This window comes from Acinonyx jubatus, chromosome A3, assembly GCF_027475565.1.
Source record: "Acinonyx jubatus isolate Ajub_Pintada_27869175 chromosome A3, VMU_Ajub_asm_v1.0, whole genome shotgun sequence".
NCBI lineage: Eukaryota > Metazoa > Chordata > Mammalia > Carnivora > Felidae > Acinonyx > Acinonyx jubatus.
In genome coordinates this window covers 77,759,038-77,785,658 of record NC_069388.1, presented here as the reverse complement: position 1 = coordinate 77,785,658, position 26,621 = coordinate 77,759,038, and the positions used below count along the sequence as shown (strand labels likewise).

The 26,621-nt window shown below is 34.4% G+C and overlaps 1 protein-coding gene across 5 annotated transcripts in view; it reads left to right on the top strand.

Moving 5' to 3' along the window:
• USP34 (ubiquitin specific peptidase 34) overlaps window positions 1–26,621 on the top strand; it is a 248,246-nt gene that overhangs the window by 162,946 nt on the left and 58,679 nt on the right. For 4 of the 5 annotated variants that reach the window (XR_008289340.1, XM_053200642.1, XM_053200643.1 and 1 more), the window contains 10 exons: window positions 2,582–2,782; window positions 5,649–5,731; window positions 8,949–8,989; window positions 9,120–9,244; window positions 10,226–10,378; window positions 11,531–11,635; window positions 12,887–12,942; window positions 13,044–13,164; window positions 23,143–23,326; window positions 23,805–23,968. Coding sequence is in view for 4 of the 5 variants with exons in the window: in XM_053200642.1 (XP_053056617.1) it covers window positions 2,582–2,782; window positions 5,649–5,731; window positions 8,949–8,989; window positions 9,120–9,244; window positions 10,226–10,378; window positions 11,531–11,635; window positions 12,887–12,942; window positions 13,044–13,164; window positions 23,143–23,326; window positions 23,805–23,968 (1,233 nt within the window). In the remaining variant the exon portion in view is untranslated. The remainder of the gene's footprint in view (window positions 1–2,581; window positions 2,783–5,648; window positions 5,732–8,948; window positions 8,990–9,119; window positions 9,245–10,225; window positions 10,379–11,530; window positions 11,636–12,886; window positions 12,943–13,043; window positions 13,165–23,142; window positions 23,327–23,804; window positions 23,969–26,621) is intronic. The other variant, XM_027072388.2, reaches the window with a different exon arrangement.

Genomic DNA, 26,621 nt, shown 5'->3' with positions numbered 1-26,621 from the left:
TGTAATTTCCTTTTCATATTGCTCATTGTTCACCTATGGAAGTGAATTTTGTGTGTTGGCTTTGTATCCTGTACTTTGCTGAATTCATTTATCTTAAGAGCTATTCTTTGGCATCTTTAAGGTTTTCTATATATCCTCTACAAATGGATAATTTTCCTTTCTAACTTAGATGCCTTTTGTTTCTTTTCTTGCCTGAGTGTTCAGGCCAAAACTTCCCCTACTATGCTGAATAGAAGTGAGGAAAGCTGGTATTCCTCATCTTAGTGGAGAAGCTTTTAGTCTTTCACAATTTAATATGATTTTCACTGTGGGTTTTTCATATGTGGCTTTTATTTATGCTCAGGTAGTTTGTTTTCCTTCCTTCCTTCCTTCCTTCCTTCCTTCCTTCCTTCCTTCCTTCCTTCCTTCCTCTCTTTTCTTTCTTCCTTCCTCTTTCTTTCTTTCTTTCTTTCTCTCTCTCTCTCTCTCTTTCTTTCTTTCTTTCTTTCTTTCTTTCTTTCTTTCTTTCTTTCTTTCTTTCTTTCTCTTTTCAATTTTAGAGTTTTTGCCTGCTCACTGCATAAGCAGTGGTGGAAGGTGGGGCTGAGAAAGAGAGAGTCTTAAGCAGACTCCATTCTCAGCATGGAGCCCGAGATAGCCATCAGTCCCATGGCCCTGGAATCATGACCTGAGCTGAGTTTAGGAATCCAGTGCTTACCCTCTTTCTATTTTGTTGAGTGTTTTTATCATGAAAGAGTGTTGAATTACTTCATGTGCTTTTTCTGCATGTAATCAATTGAAATGATCAGTTGGTCTTTTTTCTTCATTTTGTTGTGGAGTATTGATTGATTCTTGTATGTTGAGCCATCCTTGCATTCCAAGAACAGATCCTACTTGGTCATATACAATCCTTTTATTGTGTTGCTAAATTCTGTTTGGTAACGTTTTTTCAAGAATTTTTGCATCATTAATCCTCAGGGATCTTGGTGTGTAATTTTTTTTGTAGTGACTTTTTCTTTCATTGATACCAGGCTTGTGCTGGCTTCATAGAGTGGGTTGGGAATGCTCTGTTCTTAGAGAATTTGAGAAGGATTGGTATTCATCTTTAAATGTTTAGTAGAATTTACTAATGAAGTTATCAGGTCTAAGGCTTTCTTTATTGGGAGATTTTTATATACTGATTCAATCTCATTACTAGTTATATATCTATTCAGATTTTCTGTTTCTTCAAGATTGAGTCTTGGTAGGTTTTGCATTTCTAGGAATTTGTCCATTTCATGTAGGTTATCTGGCTTTTTGGCTTACAATTATCTGTAATACTCTTACAATCCTTTTTATTTCTGTAGAATTGGTAGAAAAATTCCCACTTTTATGTCTGATTTTACAAATTTCACTCTTTTTTTAGTTCTAGCTAAAGGTTTTCCTTTTTTCAAAGAATAAACTTTTATTTACATTGATTTTTTTTTGTTATTGTCTTTCTATTATGTTTTATTTACCTCTGCTGTGTATTATTTCCTTATTCTAGCTTTGGGTTTAGTTTTTCTAGTTCTTAAGTTGGAAAGTTAGATTCTTGATTTGAGATCTTTTTCTTTTAATGTAAGTGTTTATAAATTTCCTTCATTAGTACTACTTTCACTGAATCTCTTAAGTTTCATACTTTTTAAGACCATGATTTTTTTTTTTTCTTTCATGAAGTGTCTGTTCATATCGTGGACTTTTTTGTTGTTGTTCTTCCTTTCCTTTTCCTTTTCCTTTCCACCTTAGCAAAGAGTTGTAAGACTTTTTTTTTTTTTTCCTTAATTAATTTGGACAAGTTTTTCCACTACATGTATGTATGGGAATATTTGTATTCAATCTGTGGCTTGCTTTTTTCATTATTTTGACAGTGTCTTTTAAGCAGAGAGGTTTTTAATTTTAACAAAATTGATATCTTATTTAGAAATCTCTGCTCCAAGACTGCAAGTATGTTCCCCTTTTTTTTCCTACTATAAGTACTATTTGCATTTATTTCTGTGATGCATTTTGAGTTAATTTTTTTATATGCAGAGTGAAGTTGAGGGTTTGTTTCATTTACTTTTTTCAGTATGACTATTCAGTTTTCTAGGATCATTTGTTAAAAAGACTATTCTTACTGAAATTTCTTGATAACTTTCTTGAAAATCTAATGTAGTATTGCTGCATTACCTGGAATATTGGTATAGCTATACAATTTGGAAGTTGGATTAGGAAGAGTGGAAAATAACTGTTGATGTGAGCACTCTGAAACTTTCATCTTGCACATAAATGATACTAATTTACTCACAGGAGGTGTTTTTAAAATTCTAAAGTAGAGCTTTAAATCAGAAATTAATTTTCATATGAAATATTTTACCAAAAATATTTTTATTTTAAATCTCCTTATGTAAAGTGCAAAATCTTCTGTTATTTTTTACAATTTTGGGGAATTGCTTTGGCTCCAGAATATTGGAGTATATGTCATTTGCATGGAAAAACAACAGTACTTCATCTCTTAATTTTATTTTCTAGCTTTCAATTTCAGGTTATATAGTGGCCATATTAAATTAACCAAAATAGGGAAATGACATTTTCTTCTTTTCCACAGTGGCAGCTAGACTGTCTTGCTTGCTTGCTGAAGTTAATATGCCAGTTTGCAATAGATCCATCTGATTTGGATTTAGCTTATCACGATGTCTTTGCCTGGTCTGGTATAGCAGAAAGCCATAGGAAAAGAACTTGGCCTGGTAAATCAAGAAAGGCTGCTGGTGATCATGCCAAGGGTCTTCATATACCAAGATTAACAGAGGTAAAGTACAGAAGTTCCCATTAGATTATAGTAATGAATTCTATTTGTGTTTTATAAAGTTAAGAATACGCTAATGCATAAGGAATATGATCCCAGACTACTACAATATGATGTAACTGCTGAAGTGATACCTTCATTTTAAATTTAGTAGTAATTATGAAATAGTAATGTTTTTCAGTTTATTATCCAAATTTCAGGAATGAATGTCATTCTGCTGTACTCCAACTGTAGTTAGTTAGTTAGTCATTTACACAGTAATTTATGTACTAAATTTGTCAGGGTCCATTTAGGGAAATAAGCCCTACTAGGTGTTTGAACAGAGGTGATTTAAAGTAAATAATTGTTTTTACGTGTATGTATTGGAGGACTAAATATATAAAAGGAAAATGTTGAGGTAACTCAAAGGAGTAACCATTCACCACCTCTAGGGTTTGAGAAGCATATGGAAAAGGTTTGGGGTTATCAGAAATGAGGAGGTTATAAGGATCTTGTTGGCCTGCAGTTTAGGCCTCTGAGGAAGGGGTTCTGCTACTGCTTCTGAAATCAATGGCTTCTGAAATCAAATGGGTTAAATACTTATGTTTCAGTGCTGACAGAACAAGCAAGGAAGTAATCTCTCTAGTGTCCCAGGTTAATGGAACCTCATAGAAACCAGCTGGCAAAAGAGGAATTTAGTTTATGATGTACCAGCCCTAACATCACAAAGCAAGTTGATAGAATGGTATATTTAGAGCTGAATGAAAATGGCACCATAACCAGGATGACATCCACAAGTATAATTAGAATTCTTTCTGGCTGTGGATTCTTTTGTTCATGTGATCAAATATTTGCCGTTCGAATTGTTCCATCCCTGAATTGGGAAATGGGGACAGATGAAGACAGGTTTTTAGTGAGATCTCTTCCTCATTTGTAACCTTTTGAGAACAGCATCTTACCTCATAGCTGCCCCTAAAAACTCTAGAATTGTGAGTTGTTTCTGATTAGAGAAATAGGTTCTGTAGTGAACATAGGTTGGAAACTACTGGTGAAAATTGAAACCGAAAACATATTTCCCTTTTGGAATTTTGGAGATTAAAGGGGCCAGATGATTTTGTTAGTATTCCAAATCATTTACAGCTAATACAATTAAAATAGACTATGGAGACTACAGTGTAATCTAAATGTGTTTTCCAGTATTGCTTATTGCCAATTACTTACTTTAACCTTGCATTGCTATAATGTTTCAGTTAATTTTTTTTCCAGAATAATCTTTCCAGGTTATAATTTGAAAGCTCCCCTTTCCATTAACTCATTAAATAACTTCACAGCTTTGACCTTGATTAGTGGTTTCCTCTTGAGATTTTTTTTTTAATGTGTTTTTTTTTTTTTTTTAACGTTTATTTACTTTTGAGACAGAGAGAGATAGAGCATGAATGGGGGGAGGGTCAGGGAGAGAGGGAGACACAGAATCGGAAGCAGGCTCCAGGCTCCGAGCTGTCAGCACAGAGCCCGACGCGGGGCTCGAACTCGTGAACCACGAGATCATGACCTGAGCCGAAGTCAGACACTTAAACGACTGAGCCACCCAGGCGCCCCATCCTCTTGAGATTTTAATAATAAATATAAATAGTATAGATATAAACTACATACATAAGGAATTTAAAAATATTGTTTTTTAAAAAGTATATGCAAGTACATGCTTATTGACAATAATTCGGAATATATAGGTGAACCTATCCTCCTAGTCATAGGTGACTACCATTAATAGTTATGATTTTTTTCTGTGTACATACTTCTATAGTTTAGAAAAGGTGCTTACTAAATATTTTTTTCCATTGGTTTATCATAATCAGAACTTAGTGTATTAAGCTATTTGGGAACAAAAATCTTTGTTATATTAATTCTAGAGACAAAGTTAGCCAGTTTTGATATTCTATAGATAGTGAGGAAGAACACTAATTTTTTCATAATTTACTGTCATGCATTATTTCATTTGTTATCCTTAAAAAGCTTTTCAGAACATTCAGATTTCAAGTTGAACTTTCAAATTCCAGCCTAGACCGCTTTCCTTAAAGCTGCTCTGATTTCACCAGGGACAGGTTTAGTTGCTGCTCTCTTTTTTTGCTCATGTGGCACATTGTATTCCTTGTGTTACAGTGCTTTCTATGTTATCTGCTGCAGTGGATTCAAACCTCCAGGATGGGAACAGTGCTTATAACATAAGTGCCCAGAAGGGTTTCGATCTGCAGAAGGGAGTCAGTAATTCTTTATTTATATAAATTAGCAAATTATTTTCTACCATTATATAGAACTCTATAGAACATTGTATAGAATTCCCATTATATAGAAGAACTAATACCTAAAAATTAAGTAGTTTATTAGAATCATGCAGCTTGAAAGTTTGCAAACTGAATATTGATCCTCAGGATTTTTAATCTAGAATCTATGCCCTGTATTCATCTTTTTCTCTCTTTCAGGATGGTTGAGATCTCTGTTGCTGCTTGGCCTTACTTGCTTATTTCAAAATTAAAAAATGTATAATTCTCCTTCACCACCCCAATAAACCACCGACATGTGTAATATATTTTTTTCACCCATGTGGGTGACATGTAAAGAATTTGTGGGTCAAATACAAAGAATAGTTTTGTAAAATAATAATAATAATAATAATACTAAAATAGTTTGGCCTCTGTATTTCTAAATTTTCATTTTTTTTAAGTTGCTATTCTTAAGTTTGGTCGCAAAATTCTGATTTTCTAATATTGATATTTTTACTGTATTATTTTCTTTGTCATAGATAAAAATCAGATTTGGAGTTTTGGGTTAAAAATGCATTTTTGTGTTTTAGCATATTTAAAGATTTTTTTGTAATGTTTTTGTTTTGAAGGTATTTCTTGTTCTTGTCCAAGGAACCAGTTTGATTCAGCGACTTATGTCTGTTACTTATACATATGATAATCTGGCTCCTAGGTATGAAGTTTTTACATAATTTATGTATGTATTTGTAGTAAGAATGGAGTGTTTTAAAATTTCATGTTGAAAACATTTAAGTGAGCAGAAAAACTGTTAGGGCATCTTAACTCTTCTACTGTTCATCTTCATTTGTGTATTGTCAACATTTTGTCAGTTCTTATTGCATAATCACAAACGTTCATTTTCTGTGTGTGTGGGGGGGGGGTGTGTGGGGGGGAGTGTGTGGGTGTGTGTGTGTCTTTGTGCACATATTTATTTATATATTGTCCTGAATTTTGTGAGAGTAAGGTTCAGATATCACGACCATTTGCCCATAATCCTTCGATACCAGGACATTGAGTAAACACTCAAATATAGCAAGTTTAACATGGTTATGATAGTGTTATTTAATAGATAGTTCACACTCAAATTGTCCCATTAATATTCTTTATAGTGTTTTTTCCCCCCCCTGGTCTAGGATCATGTACTGCATTTGGTTGTATTTCTTCCATTTCCTTTTACCCAGGGATACTTCGTTAGCCTCTCATGATACTGACATTTCTGAGTAGTGCGGGCCAGTTGCTTTATAAAGCATCTTTCAATTTAGGTTTTCCTGATTGTTCTTCATGATTAAATTCAGATTATATACATTTTTAGCAGGAGTACTCTGTAAGTAAAGTGTCTTTCTCAATACATAACTGGTGATGTCAGTTTGTCCCATTATTAATGATATTAATTTTTACTAGTTTATTTTGTTTCCTGCAGGTTTCTTTACAGTAAGGTTTCTGATTTTTTCTAATGAAAAGTAACCCGTGGGAAGCTGCTCCTCATAAAACTTTCATTCATTTTCAGCAGAGATGATTCTTGCCTAATTCAGTTATTAGTAAATGTTTGTAAACTAGTGATTTTCTGACTTACAACCATTCCTTTTATGCTTATTCGTTGACATTCTGTTTTGAAGAAGAGTTTTCTCTTCTTCCTTTTACTTTATATCAGTTTGAATTAATGTATTATTTTTCATTCGGTTTGTTACAGTTCATTACTATTACTATTCACTTTACTCAAATTATGCCTGAGTTGGCCGCCTCAAGCTTGTTCATGGGTCATTTTGACATATCCCTATTATTTGGGGTGGAGGGAAGGAGTCCTTTTTTATTTTTCCTGTCACTGTCAGATCCTCAAGGCATGTGATTTCTCTACCTTAGTCCTGGAATCAGCCATTTCTTTAAGAAGCTGTAGTTCCTGTTGGGGAGGAACAAAATATGGGTTCTTGGTATACTCATTGCTACTGAGGACTCCTTGTTTCTAGGCCTTGGTGGACAGAGCTGGAAATACGTGTATATGAATATAGTTTAGCCAGGTGATATCCCATTTAATTTGGGCTACAGTGGAGATTTCTTTTTTTGAAAATAATGTACAAAATTTTAATGCAAAAATTCAACTGTGGTAATTGCTGACTGATACATGGGTACCTGACTGTATGCCTTTAATAATCACATAAGTTAAAGTTGTGAAATTAATTTCTAAATATTGTGTAGGTATTTATGTTGGGCTGAAGTTTGCCATCATACTCAAATGATTTATAAAGCTAATGTAAACACGTTTGAAATTGCTTGACCTTATTCATGGCTAATAGCTGATAGCTGTTTTTAGATGCTTTTAAAAGTCACCTTCATAGGCAGTGGCTGCATATAAATAGCATGATTATGTCTTTTATAATTTACCCTGTTTTTTGGGTCTCTGTCTCAGTTGAATTCACATTCATTGCTTAATCAATATCTACCTCCACTAGACACTGAGTTCTATATGAACTATATCTGATCTTGCTCAAGAATGTATTTTTAGTACCAGATACCTTGTCTCATTGTTTATAAAACTTAGGAATGGACAACGTGTAGAAATGAAGAGATTACTATAACATACCTTTGATTGTATGATCAGATAAATTTTATACCCTAACCACCAATACTCTTCACTTAAATAATTCTTAACTCTTCCTCTGTGTCCTCACTAACCCACACTCTACCTCACTCTTCCAACATACCACAATACATTGAGGTAACAAGGCAATTCAGTAACTGCTTTAATCTGGTTTTATTTCTTGAGAATTAAGAAATGTTCACATGACTTTGTTAGCCTCACATGAGAAAAAATAAACATGCAGGTTTGCTACCACCTGCTGCTATTCAAGCTGGTTCTCTCTGTGGCAATTCTTGTTTTCATTCTACCAGTTCCATTCTTAACTTACTACAGTCTTTGTAACGTGAACCCCGCTCCTCATCCTTGTTTTTTCTCAGTGCCTGTTCATGCACCGTTATCTTTTCATAGGCCCCCATTTTGAGTTCATATGGTAGTAGGTTTGTATTAATTAAGGCAGTTAGAGCAAATATTTTGCCTGTGTTATCAAAAATCTTCTTATGCTATATATTTAAAAGATAGATGGGTAGGTTGCTTTTGGTAAAGTTGATTATGCCAGTATGATAATAACTAAACATGAAATACGGACAAATATATGATATATAAGTTGTATCTTAGTACTTTTTACTTTCTTTTTGAGAGTTTGAAATGTACTTTGTTAATTATAACAAAGTGAGGATGCTAGAGATCAGTGCTTTTTCTTTTCCAAACTATTTATAAGACAAATAATCCTCATTTATTGGTTTTGTTACAATGAAAGTTTTTAATACTTTAAATTGTAGTAGCACATTTTCTACTGAAGTAACTAAATGTATGGAGAAAAATGGTTCTAAAATAATACAGAATTAAGTTAGTTTTCTCTACTTTTTAATAATTTGCTTTTCACCATTTCTGATAGAAATTGGCATTAACAGTACTAAAGGAAGGGCATTATATGTCAGTGTATGATTTTATTTTTAAAATTGGAAGTCTGAAGTTTGCAATCGAAACCATTATAACTTTTCTCTTTGTAATATACATTTTTTTAGTAACTAAATCCTGAGTATTTCCTGAGGGTTCACTTATTTCAATCAATACTGTATTCACTCAGATATTGTTCATTAAATCTGAACAATCATATGGAGTGGTCTATAATAATTTTTTACCAGTGTTTCTTTAAAAGATAAAGACTATAGGAAAAATAGATATTTTTCTTAAAATCTATTCTTTTGGGGGAGTAATTGTATAACTTGAAAGGATATGTGGTAATAAAGTGAGTCATTTTTATTTTATTGCTGAATTTAATTGGTGGTGGTGGATTTTTTTTTTTACTTTACAGAGTTTTGAAAGCTCAGTCCGATCACAGGTCTAGGCATGAAGGTAAGGATTCTACAAAAGTAGTTTTTAATAGATAAAGATTTGCATAACTAGATAATGTTTAATAATGAACATTGTGTTTTCTTTACAGTGCAAATCCTTATAGTCATATTTTTTTCTAATTTCTCTTTAGTTTCACATTATTCAATGTGGCTCTTGGTGAGTTGGGCACATTGCTGTTCATTAGTGAAATCTAGCCTTGCTGATAGTGACCATTTACAAGATTGGTTAAAGAAATTGACTCTCCTTATTCCTGAGGTAAGATAAGGATTGAAGATTAGAACTATTACTCTTCATATTGTTTGATATTATTAGCATTGATAATAAAAAAAAGAGCTAATGGAAACAAATGGACTTGATTTCGTAAATATGTTCCATTAACTGGAATATACTTATTAAATACTTTAAGATTCATTATGTTTTAACTATATACACGTAAATGTGAATGTTAGATAGTCTGTAACATTCATATTTGTCTTTTTTCTGAAATAAAACTGATTATTTTGCTTTAGAATTTTGAAAATCTTTTTCTGGGAAGGACTCGAGTGTTTATTTTGGTAATTTATATTTTAGAGAAGTTTTTTTTCCTTTTCTGTTTAATTAGAGTGTACCCTTAGATACAAGAGATAATAAAAATTAGTCAAATATATTTTGATTTTGATGTCAACACTCAGGTCAATATAATTTTCACTAACCATATCTCGATGTTGCTTATACCATATTCCTAAGTGAAATGGTAGAAACATATTCTTGATAAAACACTTAACCACAGTAGTCATATTATTTTAGGTCACTTCGTCTTAATACCTTTAGCTCTGAGTTGAATGCATATTCTTGTTCTGGCTGTGTCCCAGGTAATGATTGTGACATTTGGGCAAGTCCCTTAGAAACTGTAAAATGTTCTGGTTAAGTACTTTCTAAATTGCTTCTTGTTCTGAAATATTTTCTCTTTTTATTTAGTTTTGTAAATAAATTATTATGAATATCCTTTCCTTAGTCCCTTTTGTATTTGTTTTTATCATGACCATATTTGGGAATTTCTAACATGTTTCTACATATTACTGTATACTTTGGGGTACTTTATTTGATATTTATGTGTGTGAGTATGTGATCAGAATATTGCATTTAAAAATATATTACTAAAGAAGCCATCTAACATGTTATTTCTGCTGACATATTTAAAGATTAACTTTTAAATACTTAATTCATACTGTCTTTGGAACTTTCTTTTTCATTTAGACTGCTGTCCGTCATGAGTCTTGCAATGGTCTTTATAAGTTATCTCTGTCAGGGCTGGATGGAGGAGACTCAATTAATCGGTCCTTTCTGCTATTGGCTGCTTCAACATTGTTGAAATTTCTTCCCGATGCTCAAGCGCTCAAACCTATCAGGGTAAGTTTTACTGTGTTTAGTAGCTGTTTCTATTTCTGCAGTTTTCTTTGTGTCAACTTTTAATCACTGTATTATATACTTGGAGTAATTTTGAGTACTTGTTCACTGTATGTAGTTTTTACCAAGAGGATAGTCATAAAGTTCTTAAAGTGGCAGCATTGTGGACATATTGAGTGACACATTACACCTAGGAATGGAATTTGTATGCTTTAATTTCAGCTCTGTGGAATCTCTCATGGGTATTCTGTTTTGGAAGTAGCATTTGTTCTTACTGTGTTTTGGACCTTGTGTTAATAAATTGAATGATAAAGGGGCGCCTGGGTGGCTCAGTCGGTTGGGCGGCCGACTTTGGCTCAGGTCATGATCTCGCGGTTTGTGGGTTTGAGCCCTGCATTGGTCTCTGTGCTGGCAGCTCAGAGCCTGGAGCCTGCTTCTGATTCTTTGTTTCCCTCTCTCTCTGCCCCTCCCTTGCTTACTCTCTGTCTCTTTCTCAAATAATAAACATAAATAAATAAATAAATAAATAAATAAATATGATAAAAACATGATAAATGAAGCTTTCTTATTTACTGATACAGATTTTTGCAGTATTCTATCATTATGATATTCTAAATTTTCAGTTTTCTTTATTGTTCCAGTATATATCCTAGCTTCGTAAAAAATTCTTCTACCACGTAATAAATTCAGAGCTCATTAAGTAAATTTTACTAATTTCAGAAGTATGATTCATTGTAGGATTTACATTTTTCTCCTCCATATTTACTTGTCATTAAGTATGTGAGATATGTAAAATGTTTTTTATGTTTTAGATTTCAAAACTATAAAAGACCACTGCATTTGCGTAGGTTTATATATACTCATGTTCTGTAGGTTTCTTTTGTTGATACATTTTCATTGAATTCTTAATTCATCACAGGTTATAAGAAATTTGAGGGTAATATTTTTCTGAAAGTTCTCGTTTATTTATGGACGTAGTTATTCTAATTTCACAGGAACTAGAAGTGTTCTCTCCATACTTTATTAAATTTTGAATACTGCTTTTACAGGGATTTAATTTTTTTTGTAAGGTCTGTAGTTTCTTAGATGTATTGTAATTTTAAATTATTCCCCCCTTTTGAAGTGTTTTCACAGAGTTTTAATTTTTTTTAACAGATAGATGATTATGAAGAAGAACCAATGTTAAAACCTGGATGTAAAGAGTATTTTTGGTTGTTGTGCAAATTAGTTGACAATATACATATAAAGGATGCTAGTCAGGTATGTTCAGAAAATTATGCATTAACTTGTTAATAGAGATGGATTATACACATGTATGTTTATGACTTTATATAGGTCCTTATTTTTAAGGGCATTTTTATCATTTTGTAAGAGTTGAAAATGCCGTAATTATTTTACTGTAGTTGTACTGTTTTGTTCTGCTGTAATTCCTTTGTTCTTTTTACTTTGACCTTTGTTGAAGTGTCTTCATCTGGTACCTAGAAGTAATTTCCTTTCTTCTGAGTAGGATTTGTAGATGTAAAATCTTACTTGGAATGTGAAGTTCAGACTTTAAATGTAAATATACAGGTTTCTGTAATAGCATGTGGATTTGGAGTTTTGAATATGTAAAATAAAATTGCAATTCAGATAGAATTTAAGGTAAACTATCAGTTTACTGATCTAATTTTCTTAGACTAAAATATTTTGAGATGGTTAAAACAAATTAACTTCAAAGACAAACTTGCCGCCTAAGACTTTTGTTTTTTCTCCTTCATAAATTTAGTAAGCAAAAATGCATCTAACAAAATGAGAAGATACATTTAGGTATTTAGGAAACATTTTCCCTCTTTTTAAAAAATGTGTTTTAATTTGCGCACCTGGCTGGCTCAGTTAGCAGAGCATTCAACTCTTTATCTTGGGGCTGTTAGATTTGAGCCCCACCTTGGGTGTAGAGATTACTTAAAAATTAAAAAATTTTTAAAAATGTGTTTTAATCCCAGTGCCTTTCATATACTTTACATTTTAAAAAATCCCGTAGTGTTTGCACTTCTTTTAAGGAGCAGTGTACGTTGAATTCTTAAAGTATTCTACTTTTTATTTGAGAAATAATTTTAAAAAATTGAGTGTGTTTTAATTTACTTGAGTATTCATAAAATATTGATGTCAGATAAACAACGGAGGAGGGGCAGGAACAGAGGGGGACAGAAAGAATCCTAAGCAGGCTCCATAGCGTCAGTGTGGAGCTCGTTGTGGGCTTAAACTGTGAGATATGACCTGAGCCAAAACCAAGAGTCGGACACTTAACTGACTGAGCCACCCAGGCACCCCTACAGCTTTAATTTTATTAATTGACATCATGTATAGGTAAAGAATAACTGTATTATTTATAATTTAAATGGTATATTTGTGAATTTGGGAGACTAAATTCTTCTTACAAGGAAAGGATGTGTTTTGTTTTAGTAATCTCTGGCTACTAAACAAAAAAAAAATAATATGTATTTGAATTTTGTATTTTCTCTTTGTATTAAGACCACACTCCTCGACTTAGATGCTTTGGCACGACATTTGGCTGACTGTATCCGAAGGTAAATTTAAATGTGAAATTGACAGTTATATTGTTGAAAAAAGATATAAAGGACATAATTATGTGAACTATCTTGCTTTGCATGTGTTCTTTTTTGTGTAGCAGGGAAATCCTTGATCATCAAGATGGTAATATAGAAGATGATGGGCTTACAGGACTCTTAAGGCTTGCAACAAGTGTTATTAAACACAAACCACCCTTTAAATTTTCAAGAGAAGGACAGGTACGTATTAAGACATCAAATGTCTATGAAATATGATTGAAACCTTTTTTGTTGTTGGGTTGTATGTGGATATGTTAAAATTATCTTAAACACGCAAACATAAACGTTGCTAGAACTTTATTGCTGGTAGGAAAAGTGAACATTGAATAAAATGAACCCTGGAAATATAAATCTTAGGCTTAAATTTAGAATGCAGAAACAAATTTTAATTCCTGTGACTTGTACGTAGAAAGGCAACCCCTGGCGCCTGGGTGGCTCAGTCGGTTGAGCGTCCGACCTCGGCTCAGGTCACGATCTCGCAGTCCGTGAGTTCGAGCCCCGCGTCGGGCTCTGGGCTGATAGCTCAGAGCCTGGAGCCTGCTTCCGATTCTGTGTCTCCCTCTCTCTCTCTGCCCCTCCCCCGTTCATGCTCTGTCTCTCTCTGTCTCAAAAATAAATAAACGTTAAAAAAAAAAAATTTAAAGAAAGAAAGGCAACCCCTACTTCAGTGGTACAGTTTCTGTAGGATTGAATATTTTGAATTAATAATTTGCACAATGGAATTAATAAGTGGTCATTATAGAGTATCTGTTTTATTAGTTTCGTGTTTTAAAAGCGCATTTGACATAAAATCTATTGAATACTAGATCATGCATAATGATTCTATATCTATAAATGTCTAATTACTCTTCAGATTAAGTTATTTACTTTGCCATTAGCACTTTTGTCATTGTCTGCATTAAGGGAGTTAGTTTTGGTTTGGATGGTTGTTTTCTTGAGGTTACTAACTGTGGTAAGAAACAGGAATAACCACGATGGAAGATAGTCCTCATGGGGATGGTGTAAGGGATTCTGGTGATAAATCTGTGGTACTTCCCCTATTCAGCAAAGTCCCTTCTTGTACTCTTTCTTTTAGGTCCTAATTTTTAAATTTTGCCTTAAAACTCACTGGGAATAATTTGATTTAGTTTTGCTGGTTGAAGTATTCTGTTACATAAACCAGTATGTCATTTTTATTCCAAAGTGTAAATATATTGATTTTTCTGATAACATATTATAACATGAAAATCATTGTAAAGAAAGAAAACATGTTTAGATAGTTCAAAAGAAGATCCCCATGTAGTTTGATTTGCCATGATGCTCAGCTGATGGATGGCTTCTAGGAGTTTCCATGGATATATTAAATACTCAAATAATTTATATTACAAAAATACCATTCTGTGATCTTCTTTTTTCACTTAAAAAAGTGAATGTGTTAAAAAATACATTTAAAAGATTGAATACATAAAGAGGAAAATAATATATTACTGACATTTATGTTACTGGTTGTAAAAAAAAAAAACTGCAACTGCAGGGAACAACATCTTTGCATACCTGTCCCATTATATACTCATTTAAGAAAATTTTTTTAAATGTTTGTTTATGTTTGAGAGAGAGAGAGAGACAACAAGCAGGGGAGGGGCAGAGAGCGAGAGACACAGAATTTGAAGGAAACTCCAGGCTCTGAGCTGTCAGCACAGAACCCAGTGCGGGGCTCAAACTCATGAACTGTGAGATCGTGACCTGAGCCAAAGTTGGCCGTTTAACTGACTAAACCACCCAGGCACCCCTATACTCACTTTTTTTAATGTTTATTTTTGAGAGAGAGCGAGAGACCGCATGAGTTGAGGGGGGGCAGAAAGAGAGGGACAGAGAATCCCAAGCAGGCTCCATGCTGTCAGTGCAGAGCCTAATAAGGGGCTCAAACTCATGAACCGTGAGATCATGACCTGAGCCAAAATCAAGAGTTGGATGCTTAACTGAGCCACCCAGGTACTGCTCCTATACTTAGGTTCCCTCCCTCCCTCCCTCCCTTCCTTCCTTCCTTCCTTCCCTCCTTCCTTCTTTCCTTCTTCTTTCCTTCTTTCCTTCCTTCCTTGAACATGAATAGGGGAGGGAGGGGGATACAGAAGGTGAAGCAGTCTCCAGGCTCTGAACTGACGCTGGGCTCAAACTCACAAACTGCAGGATCATGACCTGAGCCAAAGTTGGACAGTTGACCGACTGAGCCACCCAGGTACCTCTGTACTCATATTCTTAAAAGTAAATTTGATTCATTTTAATTGTAATACCTTAGTTTACAACAGGTTCCTTCCGTATATTCTTCCAGCTGCACTGTATTAGAATGTTCCTAATATCTCTGTTTCTCAGATATCCCCACATTCCTTACATGTGGCAGTCTCGTTGCTTTAGTTTTATGTTTTTGATTACTGTTGAAGATGAGTGTCTTTGTATGTATGCTATGTATTGTGTATTTGTGTTAACTTGTGAATTTTTCTGTTCATAATCATTGTGTATCCTTTGTTATTTTTCTTCTCATTTGTAAAACTTTGTACTTTGCAAATATTAAAAAGAATTAAAAATTATTTTTCTGTCTTTTCCAGAATTCTTGTTTTTCTTACCCATATTTTTAAAAGACTGCTTATTTTTTCTTTCTTTCTTTTGTTGATTTAAATAATAATCTTAGGCAAAGTTTTGAGCCCTTTGTTAGTAGACCCCATGTGGACAAATTACGAAATTAAGGCATAGCCAGTTTAAGCAACTTGTCTCACTGAGGTCACTCATACTCTTCACTTGGCCGAGCTTCTGACCATTATGCACTACTGTCTGTAGATTTTAAAATCCTAAACACGTGGCTCTATAGTTTGCTTTTTTCACCTACCTTAGAGATTCTCTGTATCAGTATATACTGTATACAGTTAATTCATTCTTTTTAACAACTGCATAATATTCTTTTTTCTGTGTGTGTGTGTGTGTGTGTGTGTGTGTGTGTGTGTGTACACCCACACACTATCTTCCTAGTGATGAAAATGGTCTTATGCTCTTATAAGTGATATTGCAGTGAAGGTGTATAAACATCTTCCACTTAGGAAATCTTTAAGAAAAAATTTTGGAAGTAGAATTGCTGGTTCATAGGGTATGTCCCTTTATGATTTTGGTCAATATAACCATGTTGCTTTCAGTGGATGCTGAGCCAATTTATGGTCCCACCTACACTGTTTGTGGATGAATGCCCATTTCCTCACATTCCTGCCAACCCAGTATAATATCAAATATTTCATTTCTGCCAGACTGATAGGTGAAAAATATTGTCTTGGGTTTTTTAGTTGTGATTATGAGTAAGGTTGAGCTTCTATGCATGTTTTGAAAGCCATTATTTTGTATTATCTTTTCTGGGATCTAGACTCCATGTAGAAAACTAGGAGTGCGGCAAATATGTTGGGGATCTAGTTAGAAAGTTTGGAGTGGTTCTGAAGAGGGTTGATGGTGAAAAGTGGTTGGATTTGGGATGTTTTTGAAGGTAGAGCTCACAGACTTAAATTTGGATAGGATTGTGAGGTGGGAGAGAGAGAAATTAAGAAAGACTTTACAATTTTAAGCCTCAGAAACTAAGTGAATGGTAATTCCATTTAATAAGAAAGGGAAATCTCAGGATAGATGGTTTTAGGGGAGAAGTGTGGGTTCAAAATCAGGAGGTCCATTTTGGACATGTTAAATTTGAGATGTCAATTAGATATGGAAGTGGAGAGGTGTTTAAGGTGGTTGGTTTGGTATAATATATTTTTTTAATTTTATTTTTTATTTTTTTTAATTTACATCCAAGTTAGTTAGCATATAGTGCAACAATGATTTCAGGAGTAGATTCCTTAGTGCCCCTTACCCATTTAGCCCATTCCCCCTCCCACAATCCCTCCAGTAACCCTCAGTTTGTTCTCCATATTTATGAGTCTCTTGTGTTTTGTCCCCCTCCCTGTTTTTATATTATTTTTGTTTCCCTCCTTATGTTCTTCTGTTTTGTCTCTTAAAGTCCTCACATGAGTGAAGCATATGGTTTTTGTCTTTCTCTAATTTCACTTAGCATAATATTCTCCAGTTCCATCCACGTAGTTGAAAATGGCAAGATTTCATTCTTTTTGATTGCCGAGTAATGCTCCATTTTATTTTTATATATATATATACACACACACACACACACACACACACACATACACACACGTGTATATACATGTATGTATATATACACACACGTGTATACACGTGTATGTATATATGTGTATATACGTATATACATGTATGTATATATACACGTGTATACACGTATGTATATATGTATATATACGTCTATACACGTATACATATATACATGTATACACGCATATATATATAGTATATACACGTATATATACGTGTATATACCACCTCTTCTTTATCTATTCATCCATTGATGGACATTTGGGCTCTTTCCGAACTTTGGCTATTGTTGCTAGTGCTGCTATAAACATTGGGGTGCGTGTGTCCCTTCGAAACAGCACACCTGTATCCCTTGGATAAATGCCTAGTAGTGCAATTGCTGGGTCGTAGGGTAGTTCTATTTTTAGTTTTTTGAGGAACCTGCATACTGTTCCCAGAGTGGCTGCATCAGCTTGCATTCCCATGGTTTGGTGTAATATTAAGAAAATTTTTATTTTCTCCTAGGTATTTAAAATACCTTTTCTACTTTAACAATTTTGCTTTATTGATTAAGAATTCTTTAAAAATTTCATTGACAATTTACTTTTGTTCAGGAATCAGTTAACATTTTGTGTAAAGAGCCTTTTAGTAAGTATTTTAGGCTACGCAGGCTAAATAACGGTCTTGGTCACCACTATCACCACTACTGCTACTTCTTTTCCTTACTCTTTATGCCCTCTTCCTCAGTTTTTCTAATTCCCCTTTAAAAATATAAACCCTATTCTTATCTCTACTACATTGCATAGTATCTAGCAACAAATATATATATATTGAACAGATTGATGGTTAAGACTCAGGCCTTGTGGTGGTGCCTGGGTGGCTCAGTCAGGTGAGCATCTGACTTCGGCTCAGGTCATATATTATAGCTCATGAGTTCAAGCCCCGCATTGGGTTCTCTGCTGACAGCTCAGAGCCTGGGGCCTGCTTCGGATTATGTGTCTCCCTCTCTGTCTGCCACTCCCCTGCTCATACTCTGTCTCTCTCAAAAATAAAATATAAAAACATTGGAAAAAAAAAAAAAAGACTGAGTCCCGATTGTTAAGAACTGACAGTGGTTCATTTTTTCAGGAGATAATTAATGAGAAACCTGCCTTATTCAAAATTTGTATGTACCTTCTCAAATAATGGTTGCTCAGGATATTTGCAATTGATCAGGTAAAAAATAAGAGCTTAATATTAAAGAGACCATCAGGGTTATGAAAGATCACATAGCACTTACGTGATTAGGAAAATTGAAGAAGGTACACCTTTTGTAATACAGGATAAAGTATTTTTAAGTAGAAAAGTGCAGGAAACATTTAAGTCCCAGAAAAGACTATGAGTAAAACTAAGTCATAGGAAACCACTAGATATGTGCAGGAAATTTATAAGTTCAGTTTGGCTTGAGTTTGAAGAAGTATAAGAGGTAAATTTGGAAAACTAGATGGTCCATCTTTTGTGTTCACAGAAGATTATTTATTTATTATTATTATTACTGTTATTTTACATTTATTTATTTATTTTTGACAGAGAGAGAGAGAGAGAGAGAGAGAGAGAGAGAGAGAACACAAGTGGGGTAGGGGCAGAGAGAGAATGAGACACAGATAGTCTATCAGCACAGAGCCCGACATGGGGTTCGAACTCACAAATTGTGAGATCATGACCTGAGTTGAAGTTGGATGCTTAACCGACTGAGCCACCAAGGTGCCCCCACAGGAGATCATTTTTATAATATTGGTCTTTAAACTTGTATTGCTCACATAGCTTTGAAGAATTTTGAGAAACCATAGGTGTTTCCGTGCATATTTTTAAATTTAAAAAAAATTTATAGATTTTTCAACTCATGTTTTTTTGTTTGTTTTACTTAGTTTTTATTTTAATTCCAGTTAGTTAATATGCAATGTTATATTAGTTTCAGGTGTACAATACAGTGATTCAACAATTCCTTATTTTAGCCGGTGCTCATCACAAGTGCACACCTTAATCCCCATCAACTCTAATTTCCAGCGGTTTGTTGAAATAGAAAAAAATATTTATTTCTTATGACCTCATGGTGTTGTCTTAAATTTTTTCTGTGTTTAATTATTATTAACATTACATTAATTTGGACATGGGCAATCAGAGCAACATAAATATATTTTTTTCATATACACATAAGACTTTATTTGTAAAAAATTGTTTTTAGTAACATTTTACAGAAGGAAATTTGTATCTTGATCAACTGTCAAAAGTTCTTCATCTTCTACATTAAAAATAGTTGGTGGTCTATAGCAATAATTTTGTCATACTTTCTTTTAAAATTTTTTTCAGTCTCAAAAATAGAAGCAACTTGAAATATTTTATAAAGGCTCTTTTGTAATTTGATTAGTAACAACAGAATGGGTTTAGGATATCTCATTTTTTCTCCGAAACTTTCTCTTTTTATTCGTAGTGTGTATTCTTTGTTATATCTGGGTTAAAGCTGTTCTAGGATAGTTGTTCTTTTACATGATTTTAGAGATTTCCTTCTCATGAACTTGTGGGGTGGCAAAGCTGATGTTCTCTCTGTGTAAGTCATCCTAGCAGGATATGTACAATTCTCAAAGGGGAGCAGTGAGCCCATTTGGCTCTGTTGGTACTGGCATGTTTTGTTCACTAGCGTCGGAGTTGTTAGGGGGTCTTTGCATTCCACTTCTGATCACCACGTAATCTTAGCCTTAAAAAACAAAATTGCCAGGGGTGCTTGTCGGTTAAGTGTCCATCCAGCTTTGGCTCAGGTCATGATCTCATGGCTCATGGGTTCCGGCCCCATGTCAGGCTCTGCTAACAGCTCAGAGCCTGGAGCCTGCTTTGGATTCTGTGTCTACCTCTCTTTTTGCTCCCCCCCCCCCCACACACTCTTTCTGTGTGTCTTTCTGTCTGTCTCTCTCTCAAAAATAAATAAAGGTTAAAAAAAATTTTTTTTAAACCTGCCAGTTATTTTAAAATCAGCAAAAATGGGTTTATTTGGGAGTAGCCGAGAATCGCAACCCGAGGCATGCACTCTTCTGCAGAACCATAGGCAAGTCCAAATATACCTCAGATTTTGCTAAGAAGTATGAAACACTAAAATGAAATTTGAGGGGCACCTGGGTGGCTCAGTCAGTTGAGCATCTGACTTAGGCTCAAGTCATGATCTCCCTCTTCCCAAGTTCGAGCCCTGTGTTGGGTTCTGTGCTGACAGCTCAGAACTTGGAGCCTTTTTCAGATTCTGTGTCTCCCTCTCTGTCTCTGCCCCTGTCCTGCTCATGCTCTATCTCTCTCTCAAAATTCAATAAACATTAAAAAAATTTTTTAATGAAATTTGATTGAAAAATGACTGTGTTAACAAGAATGAGCCTTTTAAAATTAATTTATATAGTTATAGGTGGATATTATTTGATAAGGGAGAATGTGTATTCATTAATTCTCCTCCTACTTTATATTTTTATAAACATAAATTCTGGGAAACTTTATTTACATAATGGAAATTTAAGCCTTGTTTATATGTTTACAGTGAGAATGGAAGTTTTGGTTTTTATTCATTTTTTTTAAATGTTAATTTTTTATTTTGATAGATTGAGTGGGGGAGGGACAGGGAGAGAATCCCAAGCATGCTCCATGCTCTCAGCACAGAGACCCATGTGGAGCTTGATTTCACAAACCATAAGATCATGACCTGAGCTGAATTAAGAGTTGTATGCTTAACCAACTAAGACACCTAGGCATCCCAGAAATTTTATTTTAACAATGTTATTTAATCTTTGAATTTCTTCTGAAGTACATGTTAAAAATCACACTGTGATCTATTATCAGAAACTATTTTTAGTATTCTCTCAGCAATTTGAGGTTCTTCTTTCTGTGAAATACATCAAAATGGTCTTACCATTATTTATCAAATGGGCATATATATAGGTTACTTTTTCACATAGAGACACCTGCTTTTCCAGTAAACTCAGAGTAAGGAAAATAAAAATAGTGTTCATTTCATTATGCTTTTACCAGCCTAATATTTCTGATAAAATATTTTTTATCTTATCAAAAGATTTAAATATATTTTATTAAAGCTTTGGAGCTGTAGGTATTTAATACTCGTTCAATTTCTGGGTTTAAACTGATTAGCAAAGATAGTTCATTTTAAACCAGTTATTAGCCAATTCCACTTCTTTTTGAGTGAATTTGCCTGTTTTTCCAGTTGAAGTAAATGTGTTATCTTGTGTTTCGAAGACAGTCCTCTAACCTCTGAATTCTAATATAGGCAAGATACAGTCTTATCAGTCTGTCAGCTGTATGAAGTAGACCCTAGTCACTTTCCATATTTCTTATTTATTTATTTATTTATTTATTTATTTATTTATTTATTTATGAGAGAGGACATGAGTGAATGAGGGGCAGAAAGAGGGAGAGAGAGAGAGAATCCCATGCTGACAGCGTGAAGCCTGATGCGGGGCTCAAACTCACAAACTGTGAGATCATGACCTGAGCTGAAGGTGGATTCTTAACCGACTGAGCCACCCAGGTGCCCCCACATTCCATATTTCTTAGCCAGACATACTTTTCCTTGCAAAGACAGGACTTTGTACTTTCTTTGACAATAGTGAGATGGAAGAGGTGAGATCATTAATGGGAAAATATTTCAGATTGTCCTTTATTTGGTGCCTGTCTCAGAGGCTCCTAGGACACCACCAGATTTAGTGATTTACTGAGGGAATCACTCCAAGGAATCAGCATGTGGTTGTACTCATGGCTAATATTTATTACAGCAAAATAATACAAAATGAAATCAGTGACAGAAAAAGACAGGATTGGGCAACTCTGGTGGAAAACAGCTACATATTTCCAAGAGTCCTGTTTTCTTGGAGTTGCACAGGATGTGCTTAATTTCCCCAGCGATGAGTGTGACAACATGTGAGAGGTTTTGTCTACCGGGGAAGCTGTCTTGAACCTACAAGTCAGGGTTTTAGGCGGGGATTGTCATTTATAGTACCTGTGTAACCGACCACAGTATCTGAAATTCTAGACTCCCAGGTGAAAAGCAGGTATTCAGTATAAACCAAATACAAAAGGCACAGTGAGCCACTTTTATCACTTAGGAAAAGTTGTATATCAGAGGAGGGAACTATTCACCATTCAAATTTTCACATTACAGCCAGGGGCCACCTTGCAATCCAGCCTTTCTAACGCTAGGAGAGTGTCAGTGTTAACTACAGTACCTCTTTTCTATGCAGTACACCAGGACATTTTATAGCCCAGAACAGTGTACCATAGTAGTATTTGAAGTGTGTGAGAAATAACTTTCTTTGGTAAAGTAGCAAAGAACCAATTAGGAAAACAGGTTGAAAAGGTGACCTGACCCTTTCTTAAGCAGATCAGATTTAGAGAAAAATATGTCTAGGATGATAAAACCTTGCACTTCAGTTCACTAGGATAGAAAGTGAGAGCTTGGTATCTGAAATCCTGACTCTGGCGTCTTTAAACTCTGTGACTCCAAGCAAGGTTTTTGGTCTTCTCTGTTTTTGGTATGGGGGCCTTTGAGTAGTATCTGGCACAATAACTGCTCATTAGGAGAAGTTGCTACTTTTGGTGCTGTTACTGTTATTAGAGTGAAATACAGAGAAACTGAAGGAAATGCAAAGGCAGTCAAGATAGGACATAATGAGTCCTCAACAAAAACTTTTGGTCACTTAATGGAGTGGAAAATAATAGCATTATAGATGGGAATCTAAGAAAGAGCCTATTAGGTATTGAGAGGAAGGAAGAGTAAAGGTGATCCTTACTCATTCTGTTTTCTTTAAGAGAAATGAACATTGGGGAAACTTTTTATATGATGCTGCTCTAAGTTTTTAAACAGCCTTTTAGAAAATTGTAGATTGTCATGTAGTCTAGTTCACTGTGTGTAAGTTATTCGTTATATTTGGAATATAATTGACATGTAATTTTAGATAATATACTTGGTCTTTCTCTTTTTTCCAGGAATTTTTAAGAGATATCTTCAATCTCCTGTTCTTGTTGCCTAGTCTAAAAGACAGACAACAGCCAAAGTGCAAATCACATTCTTCCAGAGCTGCTGCTTATGATTTGTTAGTAGAGATGGTGAAGGGATCTGTTGAAAACTACAGGCTAATACACAACTGGGTTATGGCACAACACATGCAGTGTAAGCATTCTTTTCCTTCTAATCTTTCTAATGTTTGGACGCGGAAAAGAGATTTTGAAGGGCATGTCTTAATCCACTGTTAACACACTTGAACTTTATAAACTGTTGTTTCTAAGATGTTAAAAAAATAACATCGAGTTTTAAAAAACAGGTGTAAAGGACTTTTTGTAGGTATCTGAAATACGTAGGGATTTCTTGGTTAAATAATATAGTGCCAAGTAAAATCAGATTTTAACATTCTTTTGGATTTTTAGGGAATGAATGTTTTTATAATTGTTTTTACTAATTTTGTATCTTATTCTTTTATTTGAGTATAGTTGAAACCCAGTGTTACATTAGTTTCAGGTTATATATAATGTTTTATGTATATTAACTAAAGTGATAGAGAGTAGTGGCTATGATTAAAAGCAAAATACATTATGTTTAATAGTTTGTTTCGGTGGGGGGCGGGGGGATCCTTTCCTCCCTTTTTGTTCAGCAGCCCATGCACCTTATAAATGGGACTACTGGCCTCACGAAGATGTTCGTGCTGAGTGTAGATTTGTTGGCCTGACTAACCTCGGAGCTACTTGTTACTTGGCTTCTACTATTCAGCAACTTTATATGATACCTGAGGCCAGACAGGCTGTCTTCACTGCAAAGGTACATTTTTCCTCACTTTCAGAATTAAAAGTATTAAAGAAAAGTTTTAAATTTTGTTAAGAAATCTTGATTATTTCAGTTTAATAAAACATTGAGAAAATAGTTTATGAATTAAATGACAATATTTGATTATATAGCTCGGTAGCTTGTGTATGTCTTAATTATTTTTACAGTTTAATAGAGTACTCCTAACATAGTAGTATAATTTCTTTATTTCTTAAGGGGAAACATAGTTGTAGAATATATATACTCCATGTAGACAATGAACATATTTTCAGTAAAAATAAATACAAATTTTCGTCACATACAAAATAAGCAAAGCCTAAAACAAAGTAGGGGAATATACCAGAATTACTTATTTCTTATATTTTTATTCCAAAGTAAATTTGCCAGTGGGCCTAGTTTATTTGGGTAAGCGCTGCTTCGTGTTATTTTTCTTAACTTGTTATTTCTGGTTTTCATTCTTTTTATTCTTTTTCATGGACTGTTTTTTAGTTTGCCTTCTGCACTACTTACATAATTTCTTGGCAAATTTACTTTATGCCTGTCCTTGCTTTTTTGTTTTCCTTCATCATGTCATCTTGATGTCCTGATTTATCCTCCCTAAAAAAGTATTGCAATTCTTTATGTACCTTCATTGAATCCTTAATATGTTTTTTTTTTAAATATTTATGTAGTGTTTTGATGGGAAGGACTTTTTTTTTTTTAATTTTTGTTTTAATCTTTATTTTTGAGAGAGAAAGAGTCTGAATGGGGGAAGGGCAAGGAGAGGGAGACAAAATCTGAAGCAGGCTCCAGACTGGGAGCTGTCAGCACAGAGACTGATGCGGGGCTCGAACTCACAAACCGTGAGATCATGACCTGAGCTGAAGTCAGAAGCCCAACCCACTGATCCACTCAGGCACCCCGAATCCTTAATATGTTTAAGTTCAGCTTCAAAGTCTCCAAGTTACAGTATAGTCAGGTGGGTTTTTTTTGCAGGGGATGGGGAGCTTTAGTTATATTAATGCTTTTAAGATTATCATCTGAGACTGATCATGCTTAGAAGTAGTTGAATAACTGACTCATTTAGCATATGGAAATTTTTGTCACAAAATTTGTGGCCCCATCTGCTTAATTTTATAGAGCTAGTTATGATCAAAGAGTTTCATGGTCCCATAGTTTCAGTGTTTTGTTTTGTTTTTTTCTAGCTGTTAACATGACCATACTTTGCGATTTCTCTTCTTCATATTAATGATCACCGTTTAGCTGTTAGCAGTTTCAGGAATTAATACGTAGCGCCAGATAACACTCAGAAGTTCAGATGTGCTAATTGGGAGTAGGTCTCATAAATGGTGTTTTTAGTTAAAAACTAAACTTAGGGGCGCCTGCATGGCTCAGTCAGTTCGGTGTCTGACTTCATTCAGCTCAGGTCATGATTTCGCCATTCACAGTTCAAGCTCTGCTTTGGGCTCTGTGATGACAACTCAGAGCGTAGAGCCTGTTTCAGATTCTCTGTCTCCCTCTCTTCCTGTGCCCCTCCCCCGCTCATGCTGTGTCTGTCTCTCTCTCTCTCAAAAATAAATAAACGTTAAACAAATTTTTTTAAATAAAATAAATAAACTTAGGCTTCTCTCTACATGAACAATTTGGTGGGGGAGGGGCGAGAAAATGCACACACACGCAGGGGAGGGGCAAAGGAAGAGAGAATCTTAGGCAGGCTCCGTGGATGTGGGTCTCAGTCTCAGACTGTGAGATCATGACCTGAGCTGAAATCAGGAGTTGGACACTTAAACTGACTGAGCCACCCAAGCACCCTCTATATGAAAAAGTCTTAATAGAATTTGACATGACTTTGGAAACTACTCTAGTCAAATGTTCACTTGATTATTTACATGAAAACATTGTTTTCATTTCCTTATCTGATGTTCATAGAAAGATTAAAGAAAGCTTTACATGTATTTTAATTGTGGTAAAATATACATCACTAAAATTTACCATGTTAACCATATATAAGTATGCAGTTCTGTGGTAGTTAGTACATTCACTTTGTATTCACCACCATCAGTTTCAGCTATTTTTTCACTTCCCCCAACTAAAACTGTTTCCCATTCTCCCTTCTCCCAAACCCCTTGCAACTTCTATTGTACTACTTGTCTCTATGTATTTGACTGTCCTAGGTACCTCATTTAAGTAGAATCATATAATCTTATTAGCATAGTGTCTTCAGGTTTTCATGTGGTACATTTATCAGAATTTCCCGATTTTTTAAGGCTGAACAATATTCCATAGTGTGTAAATGCCACATTTTGTTTATCCATTCATCTGTCAGATGCTTTTGGATTGCTTATATCTTTTGGCTTTTATAATGTTTCCATGAACATGAGTATCCAGATACCTTTTGAGTTCCTGCTTTCACTTCTTTTTTATACATACCCAGAAGTGGAATTGCTGGATCATATGGGAATTCTGTGTTTAATTCTTTGAGGAATCACCCTGCCGCTTTCCCATAGTCGCTGTGCCATTTTATATTCCTACCAGCAATGCACAAAGGTGCCAGTTTCTTCACACGCCTTGCTGAAACGTGTTTTCTGTTTTTTTGACAGTAGCCATCCTAATGGGTACAAACATGTATTCCCTTAAGTAGTAATACATATGTAGGGTATATATTTAG